At 38.0% G+C, this 24915-nt stretch overlaps 1 protein-coding gene across 5 annotated transcripts; it reads right to left on the minus strand.

The window, feature by feature from the left end:
- Nucleotides 1-1979: 1979 nt before the first annotated feature.
- Nucleotides 1980-24583, minus strand: CCDC34 (coiled-coil domain containing 34). Of its 5 annotated transcripts, none has more exons than XM_081154609.1 (7): nucleotides 24179-24571; nucleotides 19296-19434; nucleotides 13230-13337; nucleotides 11385-11407; nucleotides 4814-4967; nucleotides 4147-4288; nucleotides 1980-2513 (listed from the first exon to the last, which is right to left on the minus strand). In XM_081154609.1, the coding sequence occupies exons 1-7, from the start codon at nucleotides 24517-24519 to the stop codon at nucleotides 2299-2301; spliced, it is 1122 nt and encodes a 373-aa protein (XP_081010735.1). In that variant the 5' UTR covers nucleotides 24520-24571; the 3' UTR covers nucleotides 1980-2298. The 5 variants fall into 5 exon arrangements, with proteins under 5 accessions (XP_081010735.1, XP_081010733.1, XP_081010734.1 ...); XM_081154607.1 differs by having other exon boundaries at nucleotides 11385-11422; XM_081154608.1 differs by having other exon boundaries at nucleotides 11385-11422; nucleotides 19296-19431; nucleotides 24179-24565.
- Between the last annotated feature and the right edge of the window lie 332 nt (nucleotides 24584-24915).

Here is a 24915-nt window from a genome sequence, read left to right on the forward strand (position 1 = left end):
TAAAAAGAATATTTGTACATCTTATCAGAACTACCATTATATAAAAAAGAAACAATTTTGCCTTTCTAGGTACTTTCCCCAGGATAAGTTTCTAAATTAGATAAGGTACTGAACACTGAAAACAACTGAGGCATCTCCTAGATAAGCAGACACGAAGCTAGGACTCAAACACAGACTTGGGTCTATAATACTTGTGTCCTTTCTATTGGATCATGAATTTGATGACACTATAGGTTACCAAGATATTTCAGAGCAGTTCCTATCAAAGTAGTAGCAGAAGTCAAAAAGATAGTTTAAAAACCACAACAGAAATTTCAAATGTTGTAATGTACTGTAGTTTGTAATGCCTAACATATCAAGTATATTGACTTCAAGGAAAATTGATTCAGGTTAAAAACACTAATATCATGGTAATCAGGTATGTTGACTGGTTTGAAGAAAAATGAGATTTTAATAATAGATGAAGTTTGGTAGTCAAAATCTTTTAAAAATGTCTCATTGGTGTAGCAAGCAGGACCTCACAAGCCCACAGGACCAAGTCTGATTCTGCAGCACACAGAGCCTCTTCACTTTGACCCCGGCTTCATTCCCAGCTACCTTCCACCACGTGTCCGTGAGTATGGTCAGCCTCATAACCATCTAGAAAATTCCTCCATAACTTTCACCAGCTCTAATGTAACCTCCTTTGTAGCCTTTCTTAACCCATTCATAGCTGAATCTATGTTCCCATATGAACTCCGAACATAATTTTAAGCATAGTATATTATAGCATTTATTCTGCTGTTTTCCTGGCTAGGCTGTAAATGTTTGCTCAATTAAAGAAATATATAATTTAAATTCCTAAATCAATATGCAAAATATCTGTCACAGAGTAAATGTTCAATTAATATTGGTTCTAAGTCATTAATTATTGATTGAATGGAAAGTCTTATTAGGATGATGTTTATGGCTAAAAGGTGCCTAAATGACTTAATCTACTGTGTGAATGGAAGGTTTCTTAGAGATGGTAGCTATATCTAAAACCCCAGGAATTCAGGTCTATGCACACTATGTTCCTGACATAAGTTTATTGCTACGTTGGCAAGTTCTTCACTCTCTCTCTATAGGTAAATTTACTCAAGTAGAATGATCATCTGTAAGTTTCACTGCATCTAAGAGGTTCTGAGAAAAATGGTCAGGCCTCTAAATCTCACCAATATTTTGGTCGAACAAACTCTACTGACTCCTCCCTAACTTTCTCTGCTTAGAATTTTCCTAGATTTCTGATGACATGAATACTCTCCAAAGATCCCATTGCTGTTTTCTTGCACTGATCACCACCATCGCAGGTTAATCACAAGAAACTTGGCAAATGACTGAAATAGCAGAAACGTAGAATATATTCTAAATAGGAATCACTTTTGAATGAACTTACTGACTTTATATTGCCACAACAAATTTTCATTTCTTGACGATCCCCTAAAAAAGATACAGACTTTTAAAATTTAATAGAAAGTGCTGAGTACTATTTTACTAATCCTTTGTACTACTATCCTTAACATTTATTAATAAGATCTATGATCTCAACTTCAGTAAAATATCACTTAACATTAGTATTAAAATACAAGAGACTGATAATCCTAAATTTCAAAATTAACAACCTAACTAATCACAATATATAAGTATTTGTACAAAGTACAAAATAATATCAGTGTCTCAAGATTACTAACATCTAAGATCTAGAGCACAAAATGTTTTTAAATTTCCTTTCAAAATCACAATCCTCATTTTGTTATAAAACATGCCTTCAGATATTTGTTTAAAAATATTTACATAGAGAAGAGAGATCAAACAAGACAGCTTTTGATTACTGTAAGATTCTAACTCACTCAGATTCTTCTAAGAGTTATCTTGAACATGCCATTTAGAAGTGCTTGTTTGAATGATTTAATCTTAATCTTATGTTTATAAGTGTAAATACAAATAAATAGCATAGAGTATGAAAGAACACAGGAAAAATTGTTGGTTTTATTGGTATCACAGTGGTTTTAATACAAGCTAAACACAAACACAATTGTTAGATATTCAGTCACTTATCCTTCAAAACAATATGCCAAGATCAAACTTGAAGCATTTAAAAAGTGAAAATGTATAAAATATCTTCCTTAATAAACTCTAAGTACTCCATATATAAATGCAAAAATTTGAACTTGTCAATAATCACATCAAATGCTGAGCTACCGACTGAGCAGTAAAAAAACAATTTCTGATTTTAAAGTTAAATATCTATAGGTAAAAGCATGCAATTTCCCATGTCTACTATCTTTGTATTCTGCAGAGAGTTCCAAGGCAAAGGTTGCTTCTGGCTTTATGGATTACCAGAGATGAAGACCTGTGTGGCTGACTTATCACAGGCCGTTTAGTCTTCTTTCCTGGTAGATCCTTAGCTTCTTTGGGAGGAGGCATATGAATTGGTTTCCAGGGAATTGGATTATAAAAGGCTGGTTCTGGATAAGAATTTCCACTGTAAAAACCTAAAATCATTTAAAAAATCAGAACAAAACAAAACAAGAAAAAAACTTGAGATCAAAGAAACTAGTTATTTTTAAATTCCTAAAAAATGTTAAAATATCAAAAGGTCAAAAATATCAACTGATAAGCCAATTTGACTCATTGAAAAGGAACTCCTGAATACTTTCAAACACGTAATACTTCACAAATACAGTAAAGATTGCAGTAAAAATTAACATGTAAATGATAGAAATTCTAACAGTCCAAAGAAATGTTAATGTTATAATCTACATGAAAGCTCATATAAAAAATGTTACTAAGAATTTGTTTAGAACCCTTAAATTGAACAAAATCTTAATTTTCTTAACTAAATCTGGAAAATCATTGACTATATACTAGTTTCTCCTAGTCACACACTGAAAAATTCACATTGCATAGGTAGCTAAAGTGAGTCAAGACTCTTATTCAGAATCACTGAAATTCTAAAGTACCGGCACTCAAATTACTAAGATTTCATAATATCATTGTAATTTTGATTGCTAATTATGGAATGTGCTCCTGGTAGAATGTATATGAAGTGTTTAGTGAGTTGTGATGTCCAATATCTAATAATTCTGAAGGAGGAACATTTTGCGAATAATAGGCAAATCCTCCAGTCACTATATGCACATAAACTCCTTTATGCCATAATTTGTAAAAATGATTCAGGCAAAGAATAGCGACTTAAGAGCATTTGCAGACAACCATGATGCTTATTAGAATAAAACTCATTAAATGTAAAAAAGTAAGATATAAGAATTCATTATTTTAGCAATTAACTTCTAGTCAATATGTATAGTCCCTCTGAAGTTTTATCTTAACTACCCAATCGTTTGGTTAAAACCACTGCTTACTGCATTTTTTTCAAAGGAGAAAGAAAGAAAATGGAGCAGCCAATGCTCAGTAGCTGTGGGGGCTGACCTCTGTGACATGCAGGAGGCCTAAAGCCTGACAGCAGGAATGTGTCATTCAGACACTGGCAGCCCACTTTGCCTGCACAGATATGTCAACACACACTTCACCAAGATGGTCAAAACAAAGTCTGGAATATGTTCTATTGTGTGAACAAAACAGAATGGGAGTATTTTTAATAATAAATCACTTAAACAAGTGAAGGCAGCTGTCAGCAAGGTATGAGCTTCCAACATGAAGCACAAAGGAAAACATGCAGCACCGTTTATAATCGGACCGGCCGGTTTTGCGGCTGGCTCGTGTGGTGCCTCGTATTCCACCCTGCAAAAAGAATGTGTCAGACACTGGGAGCTCTGCCTTGGAGAGGGTTAGAAGGGGAGGAAAAATCACCCCTTAAATATGTCCCACTTAAGGCTTTAAAATCCAAAGAATATAAGAAAATATAACTAGTTTCTTAATGTTAGAAATCTTACTTTGCAGGTTTGCAACTATTGCCTTTCAAATATATCTAATTTATAGAGAATGACAATAAATTTGTAGTATCTCCATAGGAACATAGTATATTATAATATAATCTTCCAGAAAATAGTGATTTGAAAGAAAAATGATTTTTACACATTTCTATTTCTGTCAAGAGAAGACATAATGTATAATATTCATTTCTGAAAGCCATATTTATGTAAGCCACATAACATAAAAACCAACCTGTAAGTTTTCCATTGGCATAACCGTAGCTTTTTGCAGCTGGACGAGGTTTATTTTTTGCATTTTCCAACCATTCCTTAAACTTTTTTTCTGCTATTTCTTTTTTTTCCTGTAATTCAGCTTGACGTTGTTTTTCTTTTTCCTTAAAATGACAAGACCAAAGAATCCCCAGGGATATTCTGTAACTAAAAGTTCTACTGACTTTTCCCCAGCAGCTCCCCACCCCAGTGGCTTACTGATAATAATTACTGAATCATATTTCTCTAATTTGAGAGCAAATTTTAACATGATCAGGGATGTGATATGAAGGTGGCTGCCTCTGTACAAGACATCAAACCGAAGAAGAAAAAAGCAATTTGCTGTTTTAAAACAGAATAGTAATTTACAATAATGTAATAAAAAGTACCACCGAAATTTAGCATTAACAGTGATAAAAAGTTTGAACCTAACTGTAAAAATATCAACAGGCTTGCTTATAGACATTTCTCAACCTAAGAAAACCACAAGTGCATAATCATTTCTGAAGCTTCAGCATAGTATAATAAGTAGAGACAGCTTCACGTGTTTTACGCTGAGACAGTGCCAATTTCCTGTTAGGAACTACTCAGGGCGTACAGCTGGTGCGTATGAACACCGAGGCTGTCTTCTAACTGCGCACTTTCAATACCTTTTCTTTCTTCTTCTTCTCACATTCTTCAGCATTTTTCTTCTTTAACCATTCTTGATATTTTTCTTTTGCTTTTTCTTGCAAATGTTCTTTCTCCAGTTCCTTTGCTGCTTTTTCCTCCATTTCTTTATTAATTTTTTGTTCCCTTTCTTTTCTTTTCTTAAATAAAAATAAAGGAATTTGAAGGAGTGTTATCTACAGTAATCTTCTAAACTTCAGTTATTTCTTAAAACAGGTGGAACCACAGCAGTTGACACAGTATGGTTTGTGAAAACACGTAACACGCCTGCAATTACCTGGTCAATTTTAGGCTACCAACTCGGCTCTAAGATTCGCAGGGCAATAATAAATACCTTATTCACCAACGTCTACTCAGAGCCTGAGACAGTGCTGAGTAAACAGCAGGTGCCCAATAAAGACTTGAATAAATTAGTGAACAGAAATTACAACCTGTTATCCTGAATCTGTGTTTCTTAATGGATGTTTATCCTCTAAAATAGGAGCCATATATGTACACATTTCTTGGAAGGTCTGACAATATGAATACTTGGATAAATCTTCACCATCAGTGAGTTACAGAGGACAAATAAGTAACATTTTGGCCCACTGGCTATTGCTATAAGGGCACATACAGACAGATTTTTAGTTATGTAATTCTTTTAAGTCTTACACAGAGCACAGGTTGGCAAACTATGGCCTTCAGGCCAAATACGGTCCACCTACCACCTGTCACCTGTATTTTTAAATAAAGTTTTATTGAAATGTGGCCATACCCATTTATTCTCATATTTATTGTCTATGGCTGCTTTTGCACAACAGCAAAGTTGAATAGTTGCAACACAGGTTGTATGGCCTGCAAAGCCCAAAATATTATCTGGCCCTTTACAGAAAAGAATTTGACACAGACTATAACTCAATGTTTTTTCCTTCCTCATTCAAAAGATAACCTACTAACATAGCTAAATTCTAAATGGATGGCGTGGCTAGCTCTCTGTAGTAAAGGTTTAGAAAATAACCTACAAGGCATAAATTGTATGCAATACAAATACCATATACATCACCCATCATGGAGCAAAGACATATGAGCCAAGAAAATCAATTCTTCCCTTGAAACCATCTTCTAGAATATTTTAATATAAGTGATTCAATTAACCCCCAAGTAAAACACATCAGTTACCTACAATATATGTTCAGTGCTGTGCAGGAAAGGCAGGACTTAAAAAAAAATCAAAGCTCAAGTCATTCCCCAAGTTGCTATACAGTATTTCCTTCTTGCTGGGCAGCCAATAGCTGCAAAAAGGAATCCTTTCTGAGAACTCAATATCCACTGATTTTTAACCATTTTGCACTGTCAGAAAATCTACAAGGTTAAAAGGATGTTGGAGCATATCTCAATTAATCTCTGCCTGACTCATGAGTCTCCTCCATGACCTCATTAACAAGGAGTCATCCAGTCCCTCCATTGTTTTCAATTATAACAGCTAACATTTATGCAGTGCTAACTCTGCCTATTACTATTCTATACATTTTATACACATGCACTGTCAATTAATTTTTATAACCACAATATTAGGTAGGTACTTTTATGATCTCATCTTACAAATGAGGACACTAAGGGACAAAGATGCTAAGTAACTCGCCTAAGGTCACAGAGATGGTAACTGGCAGATTACTACTGAATTGAGAGATGTTAAAAACACTTTTATGCCAATAATTTCAATTTAAATAAAATGTCAAAATTGCTTAAATATGACACTGTCCAATACTGATTCAGGAAGAAATCAGTATTTGAGTAACATTAAGGAAGAAGTAACACCATTTACTAAAAAATTATTTTAGGAAACAGAAATACGTAAAGGGAACATATCCAAGTTCATTTTAAGAGCCCAATATTATTCAGATATCAAAACCAGACATAGAAATTATGAGATAACATCAGAAATATGACAAGATAACTATTTTCATCTTTGAAAACATGAACTACTTGGAGGTACAATTAACAGAAGGTGAGTAACACCCTGTACGCTAGAAGCTAAAATACATTACTCAGAGAAATTAAAGATGGTCTCAATAAGTAGAAAGAAAAGTTATGTTTACTGATTTAATATTTGATACTATTAAGATGGCAATTTTCTCCAAAAGGATCTATATATTTAATACAGTCCCAACAGTGTCAGGCACTATTCAAGAAAGCATGACTAGGAAAGTTGATAAGATGATTCTAAATTGCATATGGAAAGATGCAGAAAAACTAAAATAGAAGAAAAAAGAAGAAAGGATGGAGGATTTATACTGCCTGATTAAAAGAATTACACATTCAAGAATTATAAAACTATAGTAACAGGCTAGTGTGGTCCTGGCACAGAATATAGATCAACAGGACAGAAGAGAGTCCAGAAATAAACTCACATATGTGAGTCAACTGATTTCAAACAAAAATATCAAGGTAACTGAATAAGAAAAATATTACCTTTTCAACAGTGTTGCAACAACTGGATATCCATATACACAAAAAAATGAGCCTTAACTCTTAACTCTAACCATACATTAAAATTAATTCAAAATACACATACAGGTAAAAGCTAAAGTTACAGAACTTCTAAAAGAAAACAAAGAAAAATATTTTTACATCCTTGGCATTTTTAAAACAGGCCAACACTCCCACAAACTATAAAAGAAAAAATTTAAATATGAAACTTGATCAAACTTTAAAACTTTTGCTCTTTAAAAATTACCATTAAAATAAATGGGAGGGAATATCTGAAACACATATATGTGACAGGACTCAAAACTTAGTAAGACACACAATCCTTCCACAAAATGGGCAAAAACTTAAGGACAAAACAAGAAATATAGAAATGGTAGAGAACGCTATGGACTGAATTGTGACCTCACCCCCAATTTCTATGTTGAATCCCTAATCCTCAATGTGACTATATTGGGAGATAAAACCTTTAAGAAGTAATTCGTCCACTGAGGTTGTAAGTTCATAGGATTGGTGTCCTTATATGAGGAGAGACACACATCAGGGATGCCCATGCAAAGAGGAAAGGCCGTGTGAGGGTAGGAAGAGAGAGTGTACATCTGCAAGCCAAAGAGAGAGGCCTTAGAAACAACCAAACCTTGCTGACATCTTCATTTTGGACTTTGAGACTCCAAAACTCTAAGGAAATAAATTTCTGTTGTTTCATACCCAGCCTGTGGTATTTTGTTATGGCAGCCCTAGCAGACTAACACAGTGTATAAGCTTATGAAAAGATGGTAAATATCAAAAGATCTCAGGGAAATGAAAATCAAATGACAGTGACGTATCACTACACACTGACTGAAAAATGACTTAAAATCCAACAGATTGACAATGTAAGGTTTGGCAGGGATGTGATGCAATGGGAATTTTCATACAATAGTGGTGGGAATGTAAAATGATACAAGCACTTTTAAAAAGTTTGGCAATTTCTTATAAAGTTAAACACATACTTACTACACAACCCAGCAATTCAGTTCCTAGGCATTTACCCAATAGAAATGAAAAGAAATGCCTACAGAAAGACTAGTATATAAGTTGTCATAGAATTTTATTCATAATACCCCTAATCAGAAAAAACCCAATTGTACATAAACTAGTGCATGGATAAATGATCTGTGGTATTCCATAGAACAGAATACTACTTAGCAATAAAAAGGAACTATCTTAATACATGAAATAGGGAATTTTAAAAACTGAAGAATACATATTCCATGATTCCGTTTATATAAAACTCTAGAAAAGGCAAATCTAATCTACAAGGGCAGAAAGCAGACGAATGGCTTCCTTGGAGCTGGGGCTCATTGGGGTGGGAGCAGGAAATGTCCTGTATCTTGACTGTGCTGCTGGTTATGCAGGAACATGTTCATCAAACTTCAAATAGGTATATTCTGTTGTATATAAATTATAGCTCAAAAAAGTTGATTTTATAACATCAGACACGCTCTCCATAGGATTTAAACTAGAGAAGAGAGAATGGAATGCCTTTGGTTAGCAAAAGGAGAGCAGAGCCTGCACTCAGGGAAGTGCTGAGAGAGTAGCCAGCCACTAAGTGGCTTCAGGTTTTCTGGCATTCCAGTTCCATACCACACAGAGCACAACAATAAATCTTCCCTCTGTGAAGATGGTGCCCTGAGAGAACCTTTGTTTCTTCAAACTAAAGGAAACTAACAAAACAACTGGCTATGGTTTCTGAGTTTCTACTCTGGTTCCTCACTAGTACCCGGCACAGTAGAAGTGTAGAACACATGAAGGATACACTGATGACAGTGTTACCAGTCATATGCTTTGTTGACCCAAGTTTATTTTTTACATTAAAGAAAATCAGTTCCATGTTTTGAAAATTAAAAATATCTTTATGTTTAAATAAGTTTTATAAACAATAAAGGTAAAGCCCCTTTTCCAAAATATGTGATAACACATGCAAAAAACAAATCTAAAAAACAAAGTAGTATGGCGACACAAATATAAGGGTACCAGATGAGATAAGCCAACTTATTTGAAACAGATTTAACAATTTACAGCCATAGTATAAGAAACTAGCTTTGCTAATGGATACATAAATCCTTTTTGTCTGATTTTTTGATAGAACACAGTGAAATGACTTAGAGAAAATAAGGCCACAGATACAGCTAAAATGTGAATGAAGCTGGAGGCAGCGGAGGACCACACACCATGAAATGTAAACAGAGGAGAAAAAAGCTAGATGCCAGACAGAAAGAGAAGAACCAGGAAAGCAGTCTTTACATACAGAGGTAAATGTAACTAAGACTGAAATAAGAAATCTGATAGGTTTTAAAGAAGAAAAAAATTGAGTAATCAATTATTTCTTAACATGCACAAGACTCCTACAGAATAAGTAAACTTAATTTCTCATGGTTCCTTTGTGAACTACTCTCAACCTTGTGGAATCCTGCTTTCAATAATTAATGATTGATGTCAGGGCATGCCATTTCCCCCCAAAAGAAAAAAATTTTCTCAAATAATTGGATTAGATCTACTGCCACTAATTAAAACAGAGAATATATCATTTCTCAGTAGTATCTTACATTCTTAGACAAACAACAACTATGTTTGATTGGCATGGTAAAATGAGCTTAATGGAGTTAGAAGATAAGAAAAGCTTTTAGAGGAGAGAGCATGCTATTATTATGTACATGTAAAACTATTTTATTTTTCAGTTATTTCAAACAAGTATCACCCAAAGCTTGGTAATGGTCACAGACACTTTATTTTTATTTTGGCATTGATTCACAAAGAACTCTTTCTTGTTGAATTATGGGAGGATACTAAATTAATAATAGTAACAATGATAATAATAATAATATACTTCTGAAGTAAAGAACAAATTATAGTTATAGCACACATATGTCTTGCTAATGTCCATCTTACAATACCTGGAAGAAGAAAGCTATGTCATCTTCAATTTATTGAAATGATTTACTAGGCACTCTTACTAATATCACTGGGCATTAAATATAATAGTTAAGTATAAAAATTTAGAATTTAAAATTTTGTCCTACAATTTAAATATTTGACTAAATTCATAAAATTGGATTATAATAAAAAACAGTATCATTCTAAATATGTAAAAATCATTACAGATAACAAACTGACAAGTATTTTAAAATTTTTAAATTTGTGATCTAATACAAGAATATGTTAAAAAGCTTCTGCACAGCAAAAGAAACCATCAATAAAATGACAAGGGAGCCCACTGTATGGGAGAACATATTTGCCAGTGATACATCTGCTAAGGGGTTAATTTCCAAAATATATAAAGAACTCATACAACTTAACAAAAGGAAGGCAAACAATCCAATTAAAAAATGGGCAAAGAGCCCAGCCAGCATGGCTCAGTGGTTGACCATAGACCTATGATCCCAGGAGATCTCGGTTTGACTCCTGGTCTGGGCACATGGAGGGGGGGGCTTGATTCCCAGCAGGGGGCATGCAGGAGGCAGAAGATCAATCACTTTCTCATCACTGATGTATCTATCTCTCTCTCTCTCCCTCTCCCTGAAATCAATAAAAATATATTATATTTTTAAATGGGCAAAGGACCTAAATAGACCCTTCTCCAAAGAGGACATACAGATGGCTAAGAGACATATGAAAAAATGCTCAAAGTCACTAATCATCAGAGATATAAATTAAAACGAGGTATCACCTCACACCTGTCAGCATGGCTCCCTCAACAAATCGAAAACAACAAGTGCTAGCCAGGATGTGGAGAAAAAGGAACCCTGGTACACTGCTGGTGGGAATGCAGACTGGTGCAGCCACTGTGGAAAACAGTATGGAGTTTCCTCAAAAAATTAAAAATGGAGCTGCCATTTGATCCAGTGATCCCACTTCTAGGAATATGTCCTAAAAATCCTGAAACATCATTCAGAAAGAACATATGCACCCCTATGTTCACAGCAGCATTATTATAAATAATCTGGAAACAGCCCAAGTGCCCATCAGTAGATGAGTGGATAAAAAAGCTGTGATACATTTACACCATGGAATACTATGCAGCTGTAAAAAAGAAGGATCTCTTACCCTTTGAGACAGCATGGAGGGTCCTGAAGAGTATAATGCTAAGTGAAATAAGCCAGGCAGAGAAAGACAAGTATCACATGGTCTCACTTATATGTGGAATCTAATGAACAAAATAAACTGATGAACAAAATAGGTCCAGAGACACAGAAGCATGGAACAGACTGATGAATCTCAGAGGGCAGGCAGGGGAGTGGGGAGGAGGTGGGAGTGGGAAGAGATTAACCAAAGGATTTATATGCATATATGCATAACCCATGGACACAGACAATAGTGTGGTGAAGGCCGGGGGTGGGGTGGGGGTGGGGGATGGGTGCGGGGTGAAGGGGGTCAATGGTGAAAAAAGAGAGGGATATCTGTAATTCAACAATAAAGATACATTTTATAAAAAGAATACATTAAAATTGAAAGGAATACCATTCATTCATTCATTCATTCCAACAACAAAAGGTTATTGTATTATAAAGCATTGTATTAAATATTATAATGAATTAAAAATATAAAAATTAATTCCTATCCTTAAGTCTTAAAATGACAAGGAAAGATATGTGCACAATACAAAATAGCAACAAAATATATACATAATACAAGGTAATACATTTGAACAAGGATTCAGGAAGGAAGGAGTTTCTAGCATGTGATCAGGGAACGCCTCCTATAGGAGGAAATGCTTTGAGTTGGATAATAAAAGGTAAGGTGGAGGATCTAATGAGATTCCAGGCTGATAAAATAACATATAAAAAAATAAGGAAGTGAGAACAGAACAAAATGTTCTTAAAATTTCTCATGAACACATATCCCTGGGGCCTGGACAGTACCATCCAAAGCTCAAAATTTCTTTGAAATCTACTGTTTATCTTAAAAAGCATGTAAAATTTATGTTCTCCTCCATTAAATATCTGTGCTTGCTTTAACATAAAAATAACATTTTTCCTCTCAAAATTTTCCAGTAAAACTAATACTCCAAGAAGATGGGCCATGAGTATCCCATGTGTACTCCCAAAAGAACGCCAGCAAAAATCAACAGCACAGAATAAAGGAACCACAGGTAGAAGACATGGACGGAGGGCAGAAAGCCCGGCTAGAATTGTTAAAATGTTATCCAGAAGACACTGAGGAATCATGAAAAATATATTTTGAATTGGGAAATGACATTGGACTGTTTCAGCAAGATTAGTCTGGCAAGAACACAGAGGATGGATCCATCCATTCAACAAATACCTTGGGGCATCTATTAAGTGTCAGATGCTGATCTAGCTGCTGGAGAACTGAACAAAAAAAGCAAAAATTGATGCCCTTATGGAGCTTACATTCCAGTATGGGAAAACAAACAAAACAAACAAGTTGAAAGATGTAATGAGACCAGACAGGAAGAGATCACAACAGGAGAGTGGTGATTACAAAGGAAAGAAAGGGATGCAGCTGAATTCTGATTATGCCGAGGTGACAGATAACAGTGCAAATAACAGTAATCGAGAAGTTAGGAGAAGTTCTATCGAGAGAATGGGCAAAAATGGGCTGTTTTAGATGTGCAGGCTCAGAGGTGGCAGCCAACCTTAAAGTTGGGAATCCAAGACTCCAGAAGTGAGGCGTAGAAGGTACAGGCCTCATGATTACCTGTAGTCAGATACAAGTGGAAGCCACAAGAGGGGAAAGGAAGACGAGCAGAGAGCAAAGGGCAGAAGACAGAAACTCCATAAATGTTCATGAGGGTAGAAAAAATAAATCAGGCCAGGGAAGAAAGAATCTAAGAGAAAACAAAAAAAATCCAGGTAATGAGGAGTAACAGGGAGAACACTTTGTAAAAGAGATGTCAGTGTGTGTATATGCACATTTTTTTCTCCTTACCTGTTCATTCTTTTTCTGAACCCATTCCTTGTGCTTTTCTTCAGCAATTATCTTTCTTTTTTCACGTTCTTCCTTTTCTTTTCTTTTTTCTAGCTCCTGATTTAATTCCTGTGAATTTTATTCAAACAAAAGGCAACATTTAACAGAAGTACTCAAATCACATATTTTTTAAAAGGCTGAGGTTAACCAAATTAAACAAGAACATAGTTTCCTTTATAGAAAATATACCATTGGTAACAATAACTTACTTAAGTAACTAGACTATGATGAAAAGAAAGCATTGGTAAAAAGTATAAGTCATTTTTCAGAAATGCAAATAATTGCTTGGCAGCAAAACACTAGTTTCTTAGACTAAACTTCAGCTAAATTACCCTCATTGAAATCAACTTTCCCACACATAAATTTTGGCATCACTGTACACTCTTGGCAGAAGCTCAAGGGAATTGCAACTTTTTTTACAGTTATAAAAAGCTTCCAGATTCTTGAGGAAGATAAAGGATAGGAATTAAATAATCCCTAAATTTAAAATTTTAATTCAGAGTCATACCAAAGAAGAGATGTACAGAAACCATTCAATTTTCTTTAGGGAAAAAAAATAAATCCAGATTTTTCTTCACTTATTTTATATCTGCTGGAGTGTAAAACAAAACCACATTCATATCCCATAGGCCTTGCTGTCACTGGAATCTACACGTTTGGGCATTTCCTCAGGAGAAAGAATGTGGAAGGTATGGCCAAATAAAACTACAAGCTCAATGCCACCACTCTGTCACTCATCGGTTAAATTACTGCATTAGTTGAAAATGCTGTTCAAACTGGACTCCTAGGATTCTACTACCATAATTACTAGTTATTTCTCTTCTCTCTCCTTAGATACTAATAATCCGGTACTTCTACATATCTTCCCCTGGACCTCACTCCTCCTTCCCTCCCCTCCCTTTCCCAAAGACCTACCAACCTGAGCATGGTTGGCAGTGGAAAGGACAACTTTTCAATTCTCAGATACTCCTGGTGTGTTAATGAAATGAAGATAAAACTTGACACCAAGAAAATATCTTTTGCACTTTACAACAAGTGACGCACAGGATACCTGTGGTCCAGGCCCCCTCATCCCAAAATTCCGCTGCACAGAAAATAACTGCCCTCACTCATTCATGAAGTCTTCCAACCTTTAAGCATTATACTCCCCACCAGCCTGAGCAAAGAGCCATCTTGGTTTTAACATTCTTCATTACCTCTGCAGCTGCTCTTCCTTGATTATTTGCTTAATACTTTTTTTACGGAGTGCCTACTACAAAGATAGCATGAACTGAGACACGGGGATGAAATTCCAGAAGCCTCTGATCTAATCTGCTTCTACACACACAGAAGAATTCAGTGCTACATTGTGAAGTATTACGTATAATATCAGCTAAGAAAAGGGAAAAGAAGGGAAGGGAGGGTGAGAAGAGAAACAGTGTGGACAAGGGTGGTCAACAAGGAGAAAAATGAGCACCGTGAGAGGAACAGTGAGCAAAGGGCTTGACTAGAAAGGAGAGATTGGGGGTGATGGGCTGGTGTGGTAATGAGGTGGAAAAGGGACTTTTGAGACAGGCAGAGTAAAGGAACACTATGAAGCAGGAACACATGGCACAGGGATGCTTTAGAACTCAATGATAAAGGTCCAAGACTGCATGAAAGGGACCAGAGCTACTGTGAGGGAGACTGGCTAGGAGGTTGCCACAGCATATGAGTTGTAAGGGGAAGAAGGTCTGGACTTGTGCCAGGAAACAAAAAGGAGGAATACATGTACGTATGTGTGTGTGTGCATGTGTATGCACACGTGCACGACAGGCTAGATACAGATCTAACAATCATAGATCCAAAATTTCCCTATACAGTCCTCAATTTTATTTTCAAGAAAAGTCATCATTTAAATAGACAACTAAAGATATGACTGATTACACTTATGTAACCTTTTAACATTCTTCATATAATTAAACTCAAAAATCAGAAAAAGAAATCAGACTTTGTGTTCCTATTTTATGGCTCACAAATTTAAGTTCATGTTGACATAAGAGTTAAAGATAAAGGAAGGGTCAAAAGCATGTAGAAAATACTACCACTGACCCAGACAGTGCTCTAATCTCAGGATGTCTGTTCAAGTAATTTGCCACCCCAGAATATACATCACATTCCGAGACGTCACCCTCCCTTTCCAAGGCTGGCCCTCTCAGCATTTCCCACCCTGAATGCCTCCATCTGTTCGCCACCAAGGCAAGCCTCTTCCGACACAGCTGGAGCCTTCTCTCACAAGGCCCCTATGTCGTCTTCTGGTACACCACTGAATTTCAACAGGATTACAGCTATTTTCCCACAGAGAAAACACTTGATTATAGAAAACCAAAATCCAAAGAGGATCCAAAACAGCACTTTTATTTCAATAGCTTTTGTCAACTTTCAAAGAACGGTGTTTACCGCTGGAGGTAACAATCACAAAAACTGACAGTTTTGAGTTTTACCAACTCTATATCCTGCCCTATTCCTTCATTAAGGGCTGATGAATGAAATGGCCAAAGGCAAGATGATGAGGGGGAAAAGCACTTGGATTATTCACAAACTAGGTAATTTCTATAATTTAGAACAGATTGTACTAAAATGTTAAAGCAAGTAAAAAAATTAGAATTAACAAAGGCCACAGAGAATTCAGGGCAGTCTGTTAAAGCATTATTTTTAATAACAAAAATTTAAATAAAATTTATATGACCTACAAGTCTTTCATAATACTAACATTCAACATTTATCATATTTATCATTTTAATGTAATTAAAAATTTTAAACACTTTATAAGGGGGTAATTTTGATGGGTTAAAATAAATTCTTAACTCAATCTTATAGAGATGTCTGAAACAAGCCTAAATTCCTATTACTGAAATCAAATTTATAAGAAGGGGTGAATTTTTAATGACCAACTATCCTTTAGATTTTCCTTTAAGTTTTTAAGAAAGAAAATAAGAAAGCCAGGAGTGCAAAATTAAACACTAAGTCTGACCCATTTACTTCTAAAATACATCTTGGTATTATGGAAAAAACACTTATTAAATTGGAAGTCAAAAAACTAGGATCCAATTCCAGCTTAGCCACTAACTGAAAACCTTGGCAAAGTTACTTTCTGGCCCTCATGTTTATTAGGAATCTGAGATGAATTGTTCCTTATGGTTAAAATTCTGTACTTCTAATGATACTATTTATAAACAAATTACAGAATGCAATAAATAAGGACAAAAAATAAAGAAAGCCTAACTTATAAAGTAAAACAAAGAGAAAGGCATGAAAAGAATGGGAATGCCGCAGCAGCTCAAAACAGCTTGTAAAAGTGAGGAGTTGGCCTGCAAGTCATATCACTGGCATGACTAACACAATGAGATTCATGCTAAAATACTTTAATTGCTTCAGAGTTAAGTAATGATGCAGAAGTTATGATATAAGAAATGTCACACTACTAAATACATAAAATGGTTTTAATCTTTAAATGAATTATATTCTGCTACAAGTTTAATCACTGTGGTAGGGACTTTATATCCATTATTTTAGTCTGCTCTCAAAACAAATCTTTAGTAGTTTATTATCTCCTTTAACACAAAATAACAATTAACTTTCACTGAATGCTTCCTATATAGTGAGCTGTTTCCTGATGCTCACTTAGTCCCCACAACACAACGAAGTAAATACTGTTTCCCCACTTTCACTGGTGAAGAAATCAAGGTGGAAAGAGGTTAAGGATTTGCCCAAGGTTCAAGTTTTGAATCCAAGAAGTATGGCTCAAGCATTTACATTTTTAACCACTCTACTACTGTTGCCTCTCTAACATTTGGCTTACAGATGAAGAGACTGAGGCTCAGAGAAGTTCAGTAATTTTCTCAAGGCCACAGAGTTAGAATGGCAAGGCTAAAATTTCAGCCTTGTTCTCTGTCACTCCAAAGCCCAGGCTCCCTTTATGAATTTAATTTATTTTATTGTATGCTAACTCTAAAAATGAACTGAAGTGACCTTCCTTTTCTTAATGTCACAAGTGACTTCTAGTAAGGCTAGAGATAAACATCATAAACTGAACTCCACTTTCCACTGACTCACTAGATCAGTGTTTTCTAAACTGTGACTCTAAAACCAGTTTAATGGGTTATGACCGCCTTTAAAAAAAAAAAAAATACCAGATTTTGCAAAAATTAAGATATTATTTCAAATATGTGTGTGAGACAGAGAGAGAGAAAGAGAGGCATGAAGCAAAGTAGATTTCTCACCATGGACAAATATTTTGAAAGCTACGGAACCAAGTAATGGAGGGTCTGGGGTCTCAATAATACAAACTAAGTCTGAAAATAAGTGAAAAAGCTTTAGTGAGGCTGTGAATAGCATATCAATAGCAATTAAACACCACCAGCCATCTTTATACTTTGTCTCATTTAATCCCCGTAAAGCTCCTGTGACACATACATGGTTTTATCCTTACTATACAAATGAGAAAACTGAATGGAGCATCAAGTTTAAATAAGCCTGCCTTATATCAAACCTTAGGGTCTTTCTCAGACTCCGTGACCTTCCAAGAGGAAACAAATATTACTGTGCACTTTTCCAGGAATATATCTTGTACTTTAGAATACCCAGTATCAGGCAATAGGGAAACAGCAGAAGGTATTGGTTTCTATAGTCATTTAAATCATGCCAAGCCTACTGAATATGGGACTGACTACCTGGCTAGTAACCCATTACAGAAATAACAACTGGTTTTAAAACTGATACGGAAAATTTATTCCAAAGATGAGGGAGGGCAAAGTTTTAGTTCCAAGAATTTTCATGACAACATGACTTAATAAACTTAAATATCCAACAATAGTGAACCCATTAACTATATTCTAATATATATTTAATACATTTTAAATGTATTTTAATAATCTTAGCCAGCCATTTAAAAATGACACTGTAAAAATATTTAATGGCCCTGGCCAGTGTTGCTCCGTGGTTAGAGCATTGGCCCGCGCACCCAAGGGTCCTGGGTTCAATTCCTGGTCAAGGGCATGTACCTGGGTTGCAGGTTCAATCCCCCTCCTCCAGTCAGGGTGCGTGTGGTAGGAAACCAATGGATATGTTTCTCTTTCTTTCTTTCTCTCCCCGGTCTTTTAAAAAAAAAATGCAAAAAATATCCTCAGGTGAGGATTAACAACAACAAAAAATATATTTAATGATACAAAAATATATTAATAAATGTAACTAGTAGAAAAAAGCAGGTTACAAAAGAGTTTGGTCCTATTTCATTAAAAACATGAAGTATCCCTCACCACTCAAAACTATTTGTTTTCTGTATTTGGAAAGGGAGACTTAAGATAATGAGTCTAGGTATGCGGGATGCCAAACTATCCAATCTATGTGGCTGCTAGGTTCTAAAGAGCAAATAGTAAGAGTTTAAAGAATGAGGGATTCTTGTGAAAATGTATCTCAAACTATTATTTGAGCCTGGAGAGTGAGAGTTCAGAAAGAAAATTATAAACAGAAATATCCACAAGCAAGGCAGGGAAGCGCAGAGAAACTGAAAAACCCCAAAAGTCCAGCAGATTCCAATCTCCCAGCACAAACTCACTCTAGGGCACATGCTTGCATGTGGGTAGATTCCTATCTATTTCAATTTTTGTTTCTCTCCTTTCTTAAAAATTTTACCAAGTATATGCAGTTGAATTTGCTTCAGTTAAATGCACCTATGGTGAAGCTCCTTTGTATGTGTCTGTATATATACACTTGTACATGTTTATTTTTTTAATTTACATGGAAGAAAATCTGGAAGGCTACACACCTTAATATTAACAGTGGTTATCTTCAAGTAGTGAGATTAAAGATGACTTTAATTTTCTTAATTATGCTTAGCTGTATTTTCCAAATGTCCTTATAATGACAATGTATTATTTCTACAATAAGAGTTACCGACACAAACAAATGCAAAAACTTTGTTTTGAGGGATAATATTAACATTTAATGGCCACGGCAGCTCTACTCTGAGCTCAGGGATTAAATAAAGAGAACGCTGTCTAGTTTTACCTCTAGAGCTTTGTGCTGCAGACGGTCACGTTCTTCTTTTTCTTTGCCAACAAACCACACTTCCCATGGTGTCAGGCTGCTCTCTGGTAAGCGCACCTGTTTCTGTTCTTCTTGGTTATCTTTGGACTCAACCACACTACTGCAAAAGACAGGACACTACAGCACTTGTACTCTTTGGCCTAACAGTCAAAATCACTTAGCTGCACAGTAAAAGCATAATGTTATAATATAGTTACAATACTGTGATTTTTATAAGTAAATATATATGAATTACATATAAATGTGCACTTGAAAAACCACAAAAAGGAACTCCAGTATTTGAATTAGTTTACCCATCAAACTGCCTTTGAATGCCTTTATCTTCTAAAATCACATTATTTTAAAAACCTATTGGGATAACACACACCCAGTTCATTTGCCTCAATGACAACAATATCTTATTCTTAAAAATCTCATATATGGACAACTAATTACAACACACGATCCTCAGCACTTCCCGGAGCAGACTTTTCCCTTCTCCTCCCTAAATAGTTAACAGAAAAGAATACATGTATATATGTAAAATATGTATATATAAGGCAAATGTGTTAACAATTAGGGATTATGGATGAAGGGTGAACAGAAATTCTTTAAATGCTCAATTTTTCTCTAAGTATAAAATTGTTTTGAAATAAAAAGTTACGTAAAAGGATTCAGCCATTGTATTCTTTAACACTCTGGTTGACGCCCTCTTGCCAATTATCAGACAGGGTGTGCATGACGACTCTCCAGTTTTGTTACCCCCACCATGCTCACCATCTCCACCATGTACCTCTCTCATTGTCTTTTCTGGGGATGGGGAAAGAGAAGGGGGGAGGGGAAATACAAGTAAATAAAGAACACAGGGGTTTGGCAAAATACACAAGCTTCTTAAAACAGGAAAAGCTGATCAGCACCCACGGAAAGAAAGGCTGTTCAGAACCCAAGGCGGCTCTAGAGACTCGATTATACAGACTCAGCGCCTCTTCTTTCCTACTTCAGCAACTAACTGCCTAACCAGCTGCAATGCACACCTTTTTCTACTTCATAGCTTCAGTTGTTTGTTTTGTTCTGCTGCTATTCCTCATTTCACCCGTGGGCCGATGGAATTTTTTGCTAGAAGGAAAGAGATACTAGATGTGTTATTTCTTATAAGCATCTTCCCTTCTCAGTCTTGAGGACAACCTCACCTGCATTAGTTTCAACTATCGCTACATGCTGACAATGTGCACAACAGTCATTCCAGACCAGATCTCTCTCCAATGCTCCAGGCCTTTATTTCCAAACATCTGACAGAGACTCCACTTAAATATCAAACTCAATCAGTCCCAAATAAGTCTAATCATCTTCCACCATGCACCCACTACCCTCTCTCCACACCAAGAAAAATTCTGCTCTTCTTCTAAACCACCCCAGTGAAGGGTACCGCCATCTACCCAGGGAGCCAAGCCAGGAGCCCGGACCTTTGACTTCCTCCTCCCTGTCCGCATCTGATCCCCTCCCCCACACTCATATAACCACCAGCCACGTCTACCCCACTTCTTTCTGTTTTCTCAAGCCATTCTCCTCTCCTCCAACCTTACGGCCAATGTCTGGACATAACTGGCCTTTCTCCCTTTTTCAACTCATCCTCCGCCCTGCTGCCACATTCATCCTTCAAATGCATCAATCTACCGTGTCACCACCCATCTCAAAGTTCTTCAGTGGCTCCTCTGCCCACAAGATGAAACAGAAACTCCCGACCCATGAACGGGCCCTTGCCTATTTTTCAGCCTCCTCTTTCACCAATGGCTGATCCAGACTCTGCATTTCAGTCTTGTTTGAACTTAGGCAGACTGATGAATGTGCCATGTCCTTGGTGCCCTGCAGCTTTGCCTAAAACTCTGAAGTCCTCTCCTCCACCTCCGCACATGGCCAAAGTAAGGGCTTATGTACAGGAGTAAAACATTTGAGGTGAATCCCTACTTACTTCTTCTTAGTGTAATTTTTAAACCTCTTTAAGCCTCCATTTCTCATCTGTAAGATGGAGATAACAGCAGTGGCTACCTCAGTTACTGCTGGGTGAGACAGTCCATGCTAAAACACTGAGTACAGTTCCCAGCACGCAGTAAACATCTGGTACATGTCATTTAGAAGTAGGAGGAGGAGGAGCATGGCTAATTCCTACTCTCCCTTCAAGATGCAACTCAGGCATTATCTTGTTGCCTCATACTGAAACTCTCTGCAAAAAATCTGGACTAAGCACCTTGGGCTTTCTGTCACTTGTCCATCTCTGCCATAGGCTGTGAATTCCTAACATGTCTTAACCCATTCTTTATTTCAAGAGTCTACCTTAGGGCCTAGAATATAGTAGGCTCCTAAGAAATGTTTGTTGAGAGAAGAAATTAGTGAGATCAATGTTTTTTGGAAAACGACACTTTAAAATATTAAATTTCTTGCCTTAACGTTTTTAATAAATGTGTTCAAAATGTTTGGCATATACACAATAGCTCTATCCATAATTAAGAGAGGCTTGATAAGCAGCTGTTTATGACCAAAACATTTATTAAGACATGGGTTTCCTAATGGATAGAGTGATATAAAAACCAGGATAAAGCTCAATAAACAGCAGGCCCAAAACATATTATAAAAGACTCCAGGAAAATACTTCTCATTATCTTGTCTGAAGTCAACTGTGAGCTTTACCTCAGTCCACTGGAAGGTCAACATATCCTCTAAGCATGGCCCTATTTACACCTAACATACTGTGAGTTCACATCCATCATGTGCAGCTGATGCCTGAGTCTAGCTCAAAAAAGCCTTACCCTATAAGTTTTACAGTCAGATCACCGTAGCAGGTGAAGGATGGGAAAAGGCATCAAGTCCCAGGCAGCTCTACGTTTACTCCCTGGTCCACAGAGAAGATATTCATGACCCAGAACTATGGCTGGACTATGACTCACGATGCCTGCTCTCACCCCATCACCCCCAAACTATCCAGGGCACCAACTTAAGGTTAGAAGTAGGGAGAAGAGATGAGGAAATTTTTTCAACATTTATCCTTCCTGAAAAGAAGTGCTAGGTTGTCTGAAGCATTTGAAAACAATCACAGCATCTATCTGTTCTCCAGTAAGTGGGAAATAACCATGCAGTCAGCACACATTTACTGAGCACCAAAATAAGCATCTCACACGTGCCACATACGAGGCCTGACAACTCCTGTGTTCTTTCCAGACCACGTCCCACCCATTCCTTTGAATCACAGGGAATGAACTGTGGTAAGGAAGGCAGCCTTAGCCCTAGAATGCCACCAGCTCATTCAGGCTTTGGCTAAGGGGTGACATAAATCTGTCCAGCTCCTCTAGTAAGCTACATCTGGTCAGGGCTTTGGAAAGGTCTCAGTAGCTAAGCTGTGGTTTTGACCCCCAGCAGCCCTTAGGCTGCTAAGCTGTGTCTACATTGTCTTGTTGATTAGGCTCCGAAAGTATTTTCCAAAGCCTTGAAATTTATTTTAAAAATCTTTGGAACCAACTCAGTGCAGAAGAATCCTTACAAAGGCCCTCATGAAAATGAATTCCGGAACGTCTCATTCTACCATTAGTTCTACCATCAGGTTGATCAAAGGCTGCTTCTTGTTGCTACAACCAGTCTGGACAAGTGGCTTAATGGTTCTTCTTACTGATTTCCATTCCCACCAATGTACTTCTCATCCTTAAGAGTCTCACTGCTGTAACTGTGTATCAGAGTCACTTCATGTGGTTCCCTGTTCTATGCCCTCTGGTTATGAATGCCGTATATGAAGAGGACTATCCTGCTGATTAAACATAAAGCATGGGTCTTCTGGTCTGTGTTTCTTAGATCTCCTGTACGCCTTACACAGATGGACAATCAGAAACTTGTAAATGTTTTCTGAACATGACAAAATGAGCCTGCCCCAGACTAGACGTGCACCACTATGCCTGCCTCAGAAAAATATATTCAGGGATAGGCCCCTTGCTCCTATTCCCATATATCCAGTAACAGGCATCTAGAACAAGGGAGAGAGAACACAATCACTACAGCTTGGTGCGAGGCCCACCCAGCTCTGCAAATAACCGGGTGTATGCCTTTGAATCAGACTTATTGGTATTCTGAGCCAGTTTTATTATCTGTAAAATGAGCAACTTGATCTAGGCTTAAATTCCATGAGAGCAGAGACCATGCTTTATCTTGTTTATAGTCCTCCGGGATGCAGACTGACGTGTGACACAAGCTAAATGTTTGCCGAAAGCATAACTGCAGAAACAAACAAGTTACGGTGCTTTTAATAGTCTCTTCGGTTCTGACAGTCTCTAATTCAACGACTTCTGTTCCGCTGCTCAGTGCTCAGACCTGACCCAACGTGGTCTCTGTATGACGAGGTTGACACTGTTAACCTCTCTGCTTCATCTCCTTATTTGTGACATAAAAACCATACTGCTCATGACAACCTACTTCACTGGCAATCAGATTTTTTTTTTTTTTAATTTTTCCAAAATAACTACAGGTACTACTGAGGTGCCGTAGGGTTTGGACAAGCGCTCCGGTGCCCACAGTAAGACTTCTGAGTATTCATACAGCTCCTGAAACGGTGGCAAAATGCTGTGTTTGAGACTTGGGTACGTTTTTCTGGGGGGGTGACACTGTAGCCATCATCATGTTCTCTGTGTGAAAGGGGATTAGGGATCATAGAAAACGTGAGGTCGTTTGTAAGAACTGGCCCAGGACTCTGCAAAAAAAAAAAAAAAAGGCGCCCCCCCCCCCCCCGCCCCAAGAGGGTGCCCCCAGCCTCGGGGCGGAAGAGGCGAGGGCGTCGGGCCGGCGGGAGGTCCGTGCGAGGGCCTGCGGGGTCCTGGGCGCGGCTTTACCTGGCGCACGCCGGCGACTGCACTCCTCCCGGGCTCGGCCCCGGGGCCGCCGAGTCGTGCGCATCCTCGGACACTTCCCCTTCATCCTCCCCGTCGGCGTCGGCGTCGTCAACCCGGAAGCTCTGGTGGTGGAGGGGCGACAGCAGCGACCTGGTGGAATTGCTGCAGCTCACCGGCGGGGACGGCGACCACGCCGCCACCGCCTTCGGCCCCGGCCCGCGGTCATCCGCCGTGAGGACGGAGAAGGTGCCCGAGGAAGGCCGAGACCCGGGCGTGCCGTCAACCCGGAGCCGGGCGTCGGAAAGGACCCAGGCAGCCCCCCACCGCCCCGCCGCCCACATCGGGCCCGCCAGGTTCAAACCGGCCGAGCGGCGGCGGCGACGTGCTCTCCCAGCAGCCCCCGCGCGCGCCGCGCCTGGCCAATCCGGGCGGGAGCAGACCCCGCGTTGCCGTGGCGACGCGTGGCCTCGGCGCCGGCTTTGTGCGGCCTGCGGAGCGCGGCTTCCTGCGCCCGGGGCCGGCCTGGGCCGGCCCTTCCTCCCGCGGCCCGCGGCCCGCGGCCCGGTCGACTGCGCTTCCGCCCGGGGGCCAGGGCCGGCCGGCTCCCCGCGGGCACCTCCGGGGGCCTGACCTTTGTCGGCGCTCGCGTCGCAGGTCACTTTTCACGTGAACCGGGCTGCACTTTTCAAGTAGGAGGCAGAAGCCCAAACTAGCCCCGTATCCTTGCCAGGCCAGGA

This window comes from Miniopterus schreibersii, assembly GCF_964146895.1.
Source record: "Miniopterus schreibersii genome assembly, chromosome: 12".
Taxonomy (NCBI): domain Eukaryota; kingdom Metazoa; phylum Chordata; class Mammalia; order Chiroptera; family Miniopteridae; genus Miniopterus; species Miniopterus schreibersii.